The following is a 14,863-nucleotide window of genomic DNA, read 5'->3' as shown; positions in this document are numbered from 1 at the left end:
GATGTGGATGCTTTGGAGAGGGTTCAGAGGAGGTTTACCAGGATGCTGCCTGGACTGAAGGGCTTATCTGATGAGGAGAGGTTGACTGAGCTCTGACTTTTTTCATTGGAGAAAAGGAGGAGGAGAGGGGATCTAATTGAGGTATACAAGATAATGAGAGGCATAGATAGAGTCGATAGCCAGAGACTATTTCCCAGGGCAGAAATGACTAGCACGAGGGGTCATAGTTTTAAGCTGGTTGGAGGAAAGTATAGAGGGAATGTCAGAGGCGGGTTCTTTACACAGAGAGTTGTGAGAGCATGGAATGCGTTGCCAGCAGCAATTGTGGAAGCAAGGTCATTGGGGACATTTAAGAGACTACTGGACATGCATATGGTCACAGAAATTTGAGGGTGCATACATGAGGATCAGTGGTCGGCACAACATCGTGGGCTGAAGGACCTGTTCTGTGCTGTACTGTTCTATGTCGGAGGGATGAAATTGACAGGACGGATTTGAAAACAAAGATGAGAATTTTAAAATCAGGCATGACCTAACCATTGTTAGCCCCATTGGAAATGATTAACACATTACCTTGGGTCCACGTGGGCTGAAGGGCCTGTTCTGTGCTGTACTGTTCTATGTCGGAGGGATGAAATTGACAGGACGGAATTGAAAACAAAGATGAGAATTTTAAAATCAGGCATGACCTAACCATTGTTAGCCCCATTGGAAATGATTAACACATTACCTTGGGTCCACGGCAACAGATAAACTGTATCTTGATGCAGAGACGAATAAATGCACAGCTATCAGGTTTGGTCAATTTATGAAGCAGTCATGGAATTACATCAAATTGACTTTACAGAACAAGATACCAGTTTATGAGGCCTGTGTTTTCAGCACCTTTCTCTATTATGTAGACAACTTACAGCTATCGAGAAACAAAGTCAACAAATTTTATTTGTCCCGTTTCTGGGCATCTTGCAGAAGGACAAAATTAAAAATTCAGCAGTCTTTTCAAAGACAAATCTTCCAGGTGTGTTGCCTGTCATAAAGCAGAGGTGACTTAGCCAACTTGGGCATATTTGCAGACTGTCACATACCCAAAGGTATTCTGTATGGGAGGGCCAGTGGACAAGCAGGATGTCCAAAGGTTCACTTCAAGGATACTTGTAAGCCTGACCTGAAGGACAGAAGCATTGATTTTTGCACCCTGGAGGCTGCCACTGACAACAGGGGAAAAGGATAGCATCATCTGGTACCGATGTGTTGGCACCATGATCATCATGACTTGGAAACAGGCACTAACACCAACATAATCTCTTCATGGGCACCACTTGTAGCAGAATCTACCCCTCACAGATTGGTGTCTTCATCCATTAGCTGAATTGCACCATGTGAAACTTCCTCACACCCAGCAAATGTGGTTTGCCACAAAATCATCATCTTATGTAGAAAGGTTGCTGCCTTTGCCTAAAACAGAGAGCTCAAAAGATTTTGTTTCATTCATTCATGGGCATTGACAGTTTTTGCCCGTCCCTAATTGCCACTGGAACTAACTGGCAATGACCATTTAAGAGTCAGCCACATTGCTGCAGATCTGGAGTCACATGTAGGCCAGACCAGGTAAGAATGCAAAATTTGTTTCTCTAAAGGGTATTAGAGAACCAGATGGATTTTTACAAAAATCCATGGCATTTAAACCTTAGTCCCCACAGCATTAGCCCAGATCTCTGGGTTACTAGTCAAGTGATAATACCATAGCCACTACCTCCCTTTGTGATGGGTGAATGGGAATTGGTGCATGTTTGGACATGGACAGCAAAATTTTGAATGTGCACAAGTTTAGGGAGAATAGAAAACAGGAGGCCAGCCAGAGGTGCATTAGAATAATCAAGTTTAGGGGTACCAGAGGCATGGATATAAATGTCCTTTTAAAGGTGATACTTAGAACCTACCTTTTGACTCAGCTTCTGTTCACCTACTGTAATTTGCTTTTATATTTCTCAGTATTTAATTTTGTTTGATAATGCTCCTGTGAAGCGCTGGAGGATGTTTTACTCGATTAAATGTTGTTATTTAAACAGGTGCTGAAGGAAATAATCTAGCCCTCTGTCTTTTACATCCTGCCCACAGATACCTATATCTCTCCAATTTGCAAGTCCATCTTCATAAATTGAGATTGCTGTTAATGTGAAAATACTTCTATCACTTTGCTCATGTTGTAATGTCATTGGAATCAACATGCCATCAATGGATGGGGAATGAACTTCCTGAGGAAGTGGTGATACAGGCACAGTTACAACATTTAAAAGACACTTAGAGAAGTAGGTGTATAGGAAAAGTTTGAAGGGATATAGGTGAGGAGCAGACAGGTGGGAATAGTTCGATTTAAGATTATGTTTGCCATGGACTGGTTAGACCGAAGGATCGGTTTCCATACTGTATGACTACTGTATGGACAATTAAATTTCTGTACCATCAAACAAAATGAATATGTCTTTCCAGTAACACACGACGCTATGATTTACACAAATGTAAATGCCATGATATTTGAGGATTACCAGTATTACTCATTTAATTGGTATTTGACTGTATTGGTTGAAATGAATCAATATCTTTGAATAGTGATGGAATTACTCATTTATGCTGTCAAAAGCCTAACCTGAATAGCATGGACCACTTTTCCCATCACAATAATTTTCTTGAGAAGTAAGTGGTTAGATTGCAGCTGGGTTTAATCTTTAAGGATACCATTTAATTCTGGATATCGCAGGTTGGTGATGCATTTACCAGTGTCCTTTAGCGCTTATCTGTGTGCAGTTTGCAGTTGTGCATGCTTACAGTTGTAAAAAAAAATTCAGCGATTCATGGTCTCACTTGCTGTGTTATTTCCTGCTTGCAGGCAATTGAAGGTGAACATACCTCTGTTGGGATGCTGGGGATCAGCAATGTCCAGCCACTTCTACTGCTCATCCAGTGGCTTCCTGAGCTGGATTCTTTCGAGCTGCAAATTTTTGTCTCTGATTGGCTGAAGAGGATCTGCTGCATTAACCGTCAAAGTCGCACGTTTTGTGTGAATGCCAACATTGTGAGGCGTATCCTTGTGACTTTGAACTGTCATGTGAGGCTACATCGTACATGTGCGGAGAATCTAATTGGACTCCTAGGGTCATTAGGCAGCCAGTCACTGAGCTCAGGAGAGCTCTTGCAGTTGATGAGGTTATTAAGGGTGGACAATTCTAAAGAGGCCCATCCCTATGTTGCCCCTGTGATACGTGCAATACTAGGCATAGCCCGAAAGCAGGGCTTGGATAATGCACTACAGTACTTTAATCTATCCCACAGCATGGCGGGGATCATGGTACCCACTATTCAACGTTGGCCTGGCTATGCCTTCAGCTTCTATGCCTGGTTGTGCGTTGACCAGGGGCAAGAGGCCAGTGGAATAATTGGGAAAGGAAGCAAGAGGAAACAGTTGTACAGGTAGGACAAAGACAATTCAGTTGTAAAAATTTAACATTTGTTTTCTGTCTTGCAGCAGAACTGTTTCAGACCTTCATTGTGCGGTTGTTAACCAATCCTCCCCTTCCTCGAAGATGGTGTTTGCCATTGTATAGGAATGGACCTTATGACTCATCATGCTTTTGTGGCTAAGGTTGCCAACCTCTTCTCCCCCCCCCCGCTTGATTTTTGTGGCGCCTCTAAGAATTAGAGCCATTGCAAAACAAGAGACAGCCATTCGGCTCATGCTGGCTGTCTATAGGGAAATCCAGTTAGACCCATCCTGCCAGTCTATCTGTGTGACCCTGTTTGTTCATTGCCTTCAAGTGTCCAGCATTTGTTACCCCTACATCCAGTGGTCATAGCTTCACAAGGACAGTTAGGAATGGGCAACAAATGCTGGCCTAGCTAATGACATGACATCTCGTAGAGAGAGAAATAAAAGTCTGTACATCTTGATTAAATTGCCTTTCAACCTCCCTTGCTCCAGGGAGGATGACCTGAGGTGAAGTTCAGTTTTTGAGCTCTGCTGCAACCAATCTAGGAGAAAAACCCAGAGGGGCCCTTTCTCTGTTTTCAGTGAACGTTTTACTTATTAGAGATAGTAAGTGGGATCAAGACTGATTTTAGTGAGGTAGTTGGAAGCTGGAGATAATGTATTGAAATCTGCAGGAATCTCTCCAGTCAGAGGTAGTAATCTTACCTGCAGGAACCAGAATATTGAGCTTGTGCCTGTCTGATCTGAATTGTGTTGATTCTTGTGATTAATTCTTTTTAACACTGTAACAAAACTGGATTTTAGATAGAGTCATAGAGTCGTACCACACAGAAACAGATTCTTTGGTCCAATTCGTCCACGCTGACCAGATATCCTAACCTAATCTAGTCCCACCTGTCAGCACCCGGTCCATATCCCTCCAAACCCTTCCTATTCATATACCCATCCAGATGCCTTTTAAATGCTGCAATTGTACCAGCCTCCACCACTTCCTCTGGCAGCTCATTCCATACATGTACCACCCTCTGCACTAAAAGGTTGCCCCTTAGGTCTCTTTTATATCTTTCCCCTCTCACCCTAAACCTATGCCCTGTCGTTCTGGACTCCCCCACGCCAGGGAAAAGACTTACACTATTTACCCTATCCAAGCCCCTCATGATTTTATAAACCTCCAAAATGTCTCCCCTCAGCCTCTGACTTTCCAGGGAAAACAGCCCCAGCCTATTCAAGCTACAGCTCAAATCCGCCAACCGTGGCAACATCCTTGTAAATCTTTTCAAGTTTCACAACTTCCTTCCGATAGGAAGAAGACCAGAATTGCATGCAATATTCCAAAAGTGGCCTAACTAATGTTCTGTACAGCCGCAACATGACCTCCCAACTCCTGTACTCAATACTCTGACCAATAAAGGAAAGCATACCAAATGTCTTCTTCACTATCCTATGTCCCTGCGACTCCACTTTCAAGGAGTTATGAACATGCACTCCAAGGTCTCTTTGTTCAACAACACTCCATAGGACCTTAATGTTAAGAGTATAAGTCCTGCTAAGATTTGCTTTCCTAAAATGCAGCATCTTGCATGTATCTAAATTAAACTCCATCTGCCACTACTTAGCCCATTGGTCTATTTGTTCAAGATCCCATTGTACTCTGAGGTAACCTAATTTTGGTGTCATCTGCAAACCTATTAATTATACCTCCTATGTTCACATCCAAATTATTTATATAAATGATGAAAAGTAGTGGACCCAGCACTGATCCTTGTGTTACTCCACTGGTCACAGGCCTCCAGTCTGAAGAACAACCCTCCACCAGCACCCTCTGTCTTCTACCTTCGAGCCAGTTCTGTATCCAAATGGCTAGTTCTCCCTGTATTCCATGAGATCTGACCTTGCTAACCAGTCTTCCAAGGGGAACCTTGTCAAGTGCCTTACTGAAGTATATTTAGATCATGTCCACTGCTTAGTCCTCATCAATCCTCCTTTGTTACTTCTTCAAAAAACTCAATCAAGTTTGTGAGACATGATTTCCCACGTACAAAGCCATGTTGACTATCCCTAATCAGTCCTTGCCTTTCCAAATACATTTAAATCCTATCCCTCAGGATTCCCTCCAACAACTTTCCCACCACCAACGTCAGGCTCACCAATCTATGGCTTGTCCTTACCATGTTTCTTAAATAGTGGTATCACGTTAGCCCATGTTAGCCTTACAGCACCTCACCTATGGCTATCGATGATACAAATATCTCATCAAGGGGCCTTCCCCAACTTCCCAGCGTTCTAAGCGACACCTGATCAGGTCCTGGGGATTGATCCACTTTTATGCGTTTGAAGACATCCAGCACTTCCTCCTCTGTAATATGGACATTTTGCAAGATGTCACCATCTATTTCCCTACATTCTATATCTTCCATGTCCTTTTCCACAGTAAATACTGATGCGAAATACTCATTTAGTAACTCCCCCATCTCCTGCAGCTCCACAAAGGCAACCTTGCTGATCTTTGAGGGGTCCTATTCTCTCCACAGTTACTCTATTGTCCTTAATGCATTTGTAAAACCTTTTGGATTCTCCTTAACTCTATTTTCCAAAGCTATCTCATGTCCCCTTTTTGCCCTCTTGATTTCCCTCTTAAGGATACTCCTACTGCTGTTATTTCTTCTTAGGATTCACTCGATTTCTGATACCTATACCTGACCAATGTTTCCTTCTTTTCCTTAATCAGAACCTCAATTTATCTCATGATCTAGCATTCCCTGCACCTACCAGCCTTTCCTTCCATCCTAACAGGAATATACAGTCTGTAGACTCTCGTTATCTCTTTTTTAAAGGCTTCCCATTTTCCAGCCATCCCTTTACCCATGAACATCAGTTCCCAATCAGCTTTTGAAAGTTCTTGCCTAATACCATCAAAATTGGTCTTCCTCGAATTTAGAACTTCAACGTTTAGATCCAATCTATCCTTTTCCATTGGTATTTTAAAACTAATAGAATTATGGTCACTGGCCCCCAAAGTGCTCCCCCACTGACACCTCAGTCATCTGCCCTGCCTTATTTTCCAAGATTAGGTCAAGTTTCGCACCTTTTCTAGTAGGTACATCCACACACTGAATCAGAAAACTTTCTTGTACACACCTAACACATTCCACTCCATCTGAACTCTTAACACTATGGCGGTCCCAGTCTATGTTTGGAAAATTAAAATCCCCTACCGTAACCACCCTATTATTCTTACAGATAACTGAAATCTCCTTACAAATTTGTTTCTTGATTTCCTGCTGACTATTAAGGGGTCTATAATACAATCCCAATAAGATGATCATCTCTTTCTTATTTCTCAGTTCCAATAACTTACCTGGATGTATTCCTAGGAATATCCTAAGTATAGACATAATGCTATCCCTTATCGAAAGCTCCACTCCCCCTCCTCTCTTGCCCCTCTTTCTATCCTAAATGTAGCATTTGTATCCTGGAACGTTAAACTGCCAGTCCTGTCCATCCCATCGCAATGTTTTTGTAATTGCTGTGATATCCCAGTCCCATGTTCTTAACCATGCGCTGAATTCATCTGCCTTCCCTGTTAGGCCTCTTGCATTGAAGTAAATGCAGTTTAATTTATCAGTCCTACCTTATTCTGTGCTTTGTTTCGTCCTGCCCTGACTGTTTGACTCGCTCCCTTTCCCAACTGTACCAGTCTTAGATTGATCTCTTTGTTCACTATCTCCCTGCACTGCCCAGCCCTCACAACCTTACTTGTTTAAATTCTCCCGGGCAGCTCTTGCAAATCTCCCTGCCAGTATATTAGTTCCCTTCCAATTCAGGTGCACTCTATCCTTCTTGTACAGGTCACTTCTATCCCAAAGAGATTCCAATGATCTAAACATGTGAACCCTTCTCTCATGCACCAGCTCCTCAGCCATGCATTCATCTGCCTTATCCTCCTATTGCTGCCCTCACTACCTCGTAGCATCAGGAGTAATCCAGATATTACTGTTCTCAAGGACCTCCATTTTAAATTTCTGCCTAACTTTCTATTTTGTGCCTTCAGAATCTTATCTATTTCCCCTCCTATGCCATTGGTTCCAATGGGTACAGTGATGTCCTGCTGGTCCCTCTCCCCCTTGAGAACATTCAGAATTCTCTGACCAATAAAGGAAAGCATACCAAACGCCACCTTCACTATCCTATCTACCTGCGACTCCACTTTCAAGGAGCTATGGACCTTCACTCCAAGGTCTCTTTTGCCTTATCCTCCTATTGCTGCCCTCACTACCTCGTAGCATCAGGAGTAATCCAGATATTACTGTTCTCAAGGACCTCCATTTTAAATTCCTGCCTAACTTTCTATATTGTGCCTTCAGAATCTTATCTTTTTCCCCTCCTATGCCATTGGTTCCAATGGGTATAATGATGTCCTGCTGGTCCCTGTCCCCCTTGAGAACATTCAGAATTCTCTGACCAATAAAGGAAAGCATACCAAACGCCGCCTTCACTATCCTATCTACCTGCGACTCCACTTTCAAGGAGCTATGGACCTTCACTCCAAGGTCTCTTTATCCAGCAACACTCCCTAGGACCTTACCATTAAGTGTATACGTCCTGCTAAGATGCTTCCTTATCTAGCAAGGCCAAAACTTTACACAGAGCTCCAAGTTTAGTCTCACAAAGTCCCCATAAAATTAAAGTCTAACTTCATCAGTGCTATACACCAGTCCCTTTATAATAAAAGCTAACCCACAGTTTACTTTCCTAATTGCTTTCTGCATCTACTTATTAAATTTCTGAGATTATTGTCACAAGGATACATAAGTCCTTCTGTACACCAATATTTCTCACTCTCAAATTTACCTTGTCTGTTTTTCTTTCCAAAGTTGACAGCTTCACAAGCTTGCCCCACCTCACCCATTATATTTCATTTGCCATGTTCTTGCTCAGTCATTTGAACCATCGTTTACCCTTTTCCATCTCTTTGTACCCTCCTAATAGCTTTCTTTCTCATCTGTTTGTCTAACTAGAAAAATTAGTCAAGTGTTGAGTCATGCTATGGAGAGAATGGAGGTATTGTGCTAAGTGGTCAGCCAAACTATGTATGATCTCCCAATTGTAACTTTGGGCCTGTTGATTCTAAGTACAGGTCGTTCTGCTATAATGCAAATTCTGTTGATGGGAATTGCTACATGAATTGGAAACATTGTTTCTATAGCGCGAACTTTTAAAGCATGTATTGGTTATAATGCGATTCCGGCCCCTTTAGTTTAAATAGTGCTTCTAATTTTGTGATTTTCTTACAACATGGGATTGCACAAGAATGGAACTACCGTGTTATAGCAGAGCTGACTGTTAGTACTCTTCACTTCAGTGAAGAGGAATCTCCATTCACATTCATGGGAAAGGGAATGATTGTCGTTGGGGATTCACGAGAAAACTATCTCTTCTCCTGACGAAAAGTAATTCATTAGAAATCATTGTTACCTCAACGTTATGGCCTCGCTGGTCCTGAAAACTAAACTAGTAACCCACATTGCACCCATCATCAATTTGTTGATATGTTAGCCCAGCTCCACAGTGTTTCAGTATAAACCGTTTAGCCAGAAGTTGTTCTATCTTTTTAAGTTATTTTCATTTTTGAATGAAAACCGAAAGGATTTATTAAATGGTGTTTAATTTTAAATTAGCTGCTTGTTTGCAGGAGGCACAGGGTATTTGTTCACACTTACGAAGATCTTTGACTTGTCAATTAAAAATCACTACTTAAGCAGCTGAAAGGGCAAAATAAAGTGACTATCTTCAGGCTGGCGATGCTTTTTACTTCAGAGCAAAAATAGCTCATTCTCCAGAGTTACAATGGTTTCATCCAAAACATTCCCACTCCCAAGCTGTTTAGTTACCTTGGAGCTGATCATGTAGTTGTTGGTAGGCATAAGGTCATTCTCATTACTAACTGGTCACTCCTTCACAGACCAACTAGCTACTTGCGCCAGTCAAAGCAGCATTCGTACAGACTCCTTATTTCCAGCTCGCCTGCAAACTAATTTTCCATTGCTGCTTGAACAAGCAGCTGTGTAAACAATGCATACAATGAGTGTCAGGTTATTTGTTTTTTAAAAAAAATGCAGCAATTCTTTAATAATCCTTTGTTTTTAAAACTGTTCTTTTCCCATTTCGGTCAATAATCAAAAATGCAGAAAAATAACAAAAGGTATGGTCTTTATAGTGAAGATTGTGGCTTTTATTTATATAAATAATGCAAAGCTAGAGAGCACAATGTAAAATGTATTTTTATGCACAATTAGAGAAACTATTGTGGTTGCTAAGATTTAATCCATTCCGTATCAGCAGTCTGGTATGAAGCTGGGAATTGGTGTGTTGTAGCATTGAAGAGGATTTACTAAACTCAATAAATAGTAGATTGCTGGCTTCTTTTTGAAAATACTCTGCTCCATATTCAAGAGCATTGGATGTCGGTAATTAATTGAAATAATTCTATAGACATTCACATGTACCAGCAAAGTACAGTGCACAAATTATTGCCTTGAACCTGATGACTGTTTGATGTTCTTGCAAATTTTTTTCTGCAGATGTAGTTTTGTTGGTTATACTAATTTGCAATACACTATGTCACTGGATGCAGCTTGGGAAAAGATTAATTTTGAAAAAATGTTGCTGTCAGAATTCACTGTCAATAAGGTTTCAGTGGAGCATAGTAATTATTATATAAATTTGGAGTACTTTTAGTTGTTTGTGTCATGTGAACATTGCCAGTACAGACCTATCCCTAATTGCCCTTGAGAAAGTGATGGGAAGCTGCCTTCTGGAATCATTGTTCTCCTTAGGGATTAGGGGCATCCACAGAGCTGCTCCAAAAGGCATTTGAAGCAATCGATCCAGCGGGAATGAAGAAACAGTGACGTAGTGTCAAGCCGGGCTGTGTGGTCTGGAGTAGAACCTGCAACTACATGTGTTCCTGTGCATCTGCTGCCCTTGACCTTCCAGGTGGTCGAGTCACAGGTTTTGAAGGAGGTTTGGTGTGTTGCTGCAGTTAGCTTGTATGCTCTATAGTAAACACTATTTCCACTTCGTATTGGTGAAGGGAGTGAAGGTTTGAGGCAATGAATGGGATGCCACTCAAGCGGGTTGTTTTGTCCAGGATGGTGTCAAGCTTTTTGAGTGTTCCTGGAGCTGCATTCATTTGGGAAGTGGGTAGTATTTCATCACATTCCTGACTGTTGTTGTTACAGATGGTGGGCAGATTTCAAGGAGTCAGGATGGTGAATTATTTGCTGCAGGATTCCTAGCCTCTGACTTACTTTTACAGCCACAATATTTATGCGGCTGGTCCAGTTCAGTTTCAAGTCAGTGATAACCACCCAGGATTTCAATTGTGGGCGACTCAGCAACAGTGATACTATTGAATATCAGGGGGTGGTGGTTAGATTCACTATTCTGTATATAGCACGCATTCCTGCGGTGTGAATTATTGATTGCCACTCATCACCCAAATCTTGACATTACTCAGGTTTTGGTGCATATAGGCACAGACTGCTTCAGTATCTGAAGAGTTGCTATTGGTGCTGAAGATCATTCAATCATCAGCAAAATCATTCCCACTTCTGACTTTATGCTAAAAGGAAATTCATTAAGGGAGCAGCAGAAGATGGTTGTACTTGGATTTTGGAAGATTATGTATTGATTTGATCAAAGTTTTCAAAATGTTAAGAGGAGTTGCTCTGCTGGATTGGGAGGGAATCCCCAGTTGAGGAGGCATAGCACTCAAGGGGACATAGGTGTCGCATTAATTTTTAGACAAGTGAAAGTAGGTAACATTTCTGTACAAAATGGATCGTAGAAATTTGGAACTTTTGCTCACTTGAAAACTGGTATTAATTTAAAAACAGATTGTTACATTTTTGTTATCTGAAGATATTAAGAGAACTGGAACAAAGAATAGAGTTAGTGCAAAGATTGGCCATGACCTCATGGGATGGTGGAATGAGCTTGAATAGCTATGTAACTACCTCCTTTTCCTATGTTCCGGATGGATGTGTGAAATTTTCCAACTGAAATATATCCAGCTGTTCACTTGGATTATTTGTGGTCATTCCAAACTTGGTTGTGCTGAAGTTTGAACTACAGTGAAGTGGTGGGAAAGTACAACTCTCCAAATGTGATTTCAAGCTTTTCTCTTTATAACACACAAAGTAACAAATACATTATTCCATCCTGGTTTTGGGGCTAGTTCCAATGTCAAGCTTAGCAGACCTTTAAAACTACTGGGCGATACAAATCAACTTATTGTTTCCACTTCAAGTTTCCTAACTGACTTCTTTGATCTAGTTGGACAAGGCGTTAAAGACCTCACTCCTTACTGTTCCCCAGTGCTTATATCCAATTGATCCCTGACGTCCCAGGTGTGGGCTCCTGGCAGCTGCTTTGCCCTCCTCCTACCCCATTCCACAGGACTTAAATGAAGGAAACAGTTCCAACATGAATATGAGCATTGCTGTAGTGCCTTGTGCTAAATTCATGTTTGAAAAATGACATTTCTCTGCAGTTGGCATCTAATCTGGATACCTGGGAGTTTTTGCATTCTGCACGTTTAACCCTTCTATTCTGCAGCACATTAATTTGAATTAAATTGCATTTCTTGAAAGATTTCTGACTGATAAGTAGAAATGATATGTAATACAAAATATGACAGCATTTTTCTTTTGCAAATATTGAATGTGTGCACAGTGCAATTTTTCCAGTCTTAAGCTAGAGGCACTAAATGTCTTACCCTGTGTGTTTTTTAGTTTTTTCACAGCCAGTGGAACAGGATTCGAAGCTTTTCTGACTTCTTCAGGAGGGCTGGTTGTAGCAGTTTGCACAAAGAAGGAATACATGACTGTAATGCTGCCTGACCATTGCTTTTGTGACTCCCTATGGGTAAGTGTAAAGACTAAGAGACCAAACATCGGTGTTTATTTTGTTGTATTTGATCAACTACTATAACTGAAATCTTACAGCAGTTTCATGGTGAAAAGGCAAACCTACAAGATGCACATCCAGCCTTAGTTGATACACCTACCTGCATGGTGTAGTGTGTTGATTTTACCCTGTTCCCTTTCACAATTTCAGAGCCACTGACGTATCTTGCTTAAACCATGGAAGCAGCTGCCAATTTGGGAATAGTACAGTTCCACAAACAACAATGTCAGTTATCAGATAATTTTCCATTTGGTCATGCTGAGTAAAGAAGAAATGTTCGCCAAGTGAATGAACTGCCCTGCTCTTCTGTGCCATGGGCTCTTGTCTCTACACTTGTTAGTTTAGATTTCTCACCCAAAGGACTCCAGTACTGGCCTGAATCGTGTGTTTGTGTCCTTAGTGGGACTTTGACCACCATTGAGTTACTTTCATGCGTTTATCCCAATCTTTATCAGAGGCAACTGGAGACAGCTGGATTGGCAGTTACTTTGGAATTATATATTTCAGTGTCACCAACCAAATGAACAAAGAAAGGCTGCATTGAAACTGTTCAAATGCAGTATAGCTGAAAACTGGAGTTTTAAAAAAAAATCATTGAGGAACCTTTCTACCTACTTTGTAACTCGCCTCGTCTCTGGATAGAAAGGCTAATGTTTAAAAATACATTTACATGCTTGTAGTTGAACTGATCTAACTTGGTTGACTACTTCCTCATTGGAACATTAAATGTGAAGGTACAGATTCTAATCCTCCATGGAGTTCCTGATTGAACTAATGTGAAGGGGAGGCTGTGATGTCTCCCACACGGCGTTCAAAATGTTGGATAGAGGGTGTTGTCAGATTGCAATCATCTGTCTCACTGAGATGGCCAAAGAAAATGTTGCTTTGAAAGTCTGGAAACAGGCTTGTTCGTTCAACATCCTTGAGACAAAGGCATTGAACTTAAAATATAAAAGCTCATGTGAGCCCCTAATAATTAGATAATTGCACTTGCTTTAAACTATTTGGTTGTCTGCTCAATTGTCAACAAAACCCTTCTTGAACACTACAACTGACCTCAGTACTTGAATTCTTTAGCTGATCTGTGAATGTTTCTGTTAACAGCATAATATAGCTGTGGTACATGTCCCAGCAAAACGTCCCTTTGGTCAGAGTCTGGTGTACATCTATGTCAATGGTCAGCAGAAACTCTCTGCACCCCTCAAATTCCCCACTATGAACGAGGTAAGGTTTTATATCTGAATACACAGCTGTGTTTTCTTTCTTGGGGTATTGGAAATATGTCATGGTAATATTTCAGGTGGCATGTAAAGATAGTTTTCTGTATGGCATAGACAATGGTAGAGATATCGTAGAACATAGAACATTACAGCGCAGTACAGGCCCTTCGGCCCTCGATGTTGCGCTGACCTGTCATACCAATCTGAAACCTATCTAACCTACACTGTTCCATGTACATCCATATGCTTGTCCAATGACGACTTAAATGTACTTAAAGTTGGTGAATCTACTCCCTTTGCAGGCAAAGCACTCCATACCCTTACTACTCTCTGAGTAAAGAAACTACCTCTGACATCTGTCCTATATCTATCACCCCTCAATTTAAAACTATGCCCCCCCACCGTGCTCGCCGTCACCATTCTTGGAAAAAGGCTCTTCCTGTCCACCCTATCTAACCCTCTGATTATCTTATATGTGTCTCTATTAAGTCACCCCTCAACCTTCTTCTCTCTAACAAAAACAGCCTCAAGTCCCTCAGCCTTTCCTCGTAAGACCTTCCCTCCATCCCAGGCAACATCCTAGTAGATTTCCTCTGCACCCTTTCCAAAGCTTCCACATCCTTCTTAAAATGCGGTGACCAGAACTGTACACAATACTCCAAGTACGGCCACACTAGAGTTTTCTACAGCTGTAGCATAACCTCATGGTTCTGGAACTCGATCTCTCTATTAATAAAAGCTAAAACACTGTATGCCTTCTTAACAACCCTGTCAACCGGGGTGGCAACTTTCAAGGATCTGTGTACCTGGACACCGAGATCTCTCTGCTCATCTACACTACCAAGAATCTTACCATTAGCCCAGTACTTTGCATTCCGGTTACTCCGACCAAAGTGAATCACCTCACACTTGTCCGCATTAAACTCCATTTGCCACTTCTCAGCCCAGCTCTGCAGCTTATCTATGTCTCTCTGTAACCTGCAACATCCTTTGTCACTATCCACAACTCCACCGAGCTTAGCGTCTTCTGCAAATTTACTAACCTACCCTTCTACGCCCTCATCCAGGTCATTTATAAAAATGACGAACAGCAGTGGACCCAACACCGACCCTTGTGGTACACCACAAGTAACTGGACTCCAGGATGAATATTTCCCATCAACCACCACCCTCTGTCTTCTTTCAGCAA

General features: G+C 41.5%; 1 protein-coding gene across 1 annotated transcript in view; it reads left to right on the top strand.

Moving 5' to 3' along the window:
- The window catches only part of nbeal1 (neurobeachin-like 1), a 229,200-nt gene that overhangs the window by 136,749 nt on the left and 77,588 nt on the right, over positions 1–14,863 (top strand). The window contains exons 14-16 of the mRNA XM_043694473.1: positions 2,888–3,468; positions 12,280–12,412; positions 13,559–13,678. Of these exons, the coding sequence (XP_043550408.1) occupies positions 2,888–3,468; positions 12,280–12,412; positions 13,559–13,678 (834 nt within the window). The remainder of the gene's footprint in view (positions 1–2,887; positions 3,469–12,279; positions 12,413–13,558; positions 13,679–14,863) is intronic.

This window comes from Chiloscyllium plagiosum, chromosome 7, assembly GCF_004010195.1.
Source record: "Chiloscyllium plagiosum isolate BGI_BamShark_2017 chromosome 7, ASM401019v2, whole genome shotgun sequence".
NCBI classification, from domain to species: Eukaryota; Metazoa; Chordata; class Chondrichthyes; order Orectolobiformes; family Hemiscylliidae; genus Chiloscyllium; species Chiloscyllium plagiosum.
The sequence above is the reverse complement of the archived record's forward strand: the minus strand, read 5'-3'. Positions and strand labels throughout refer to the sequence as shown.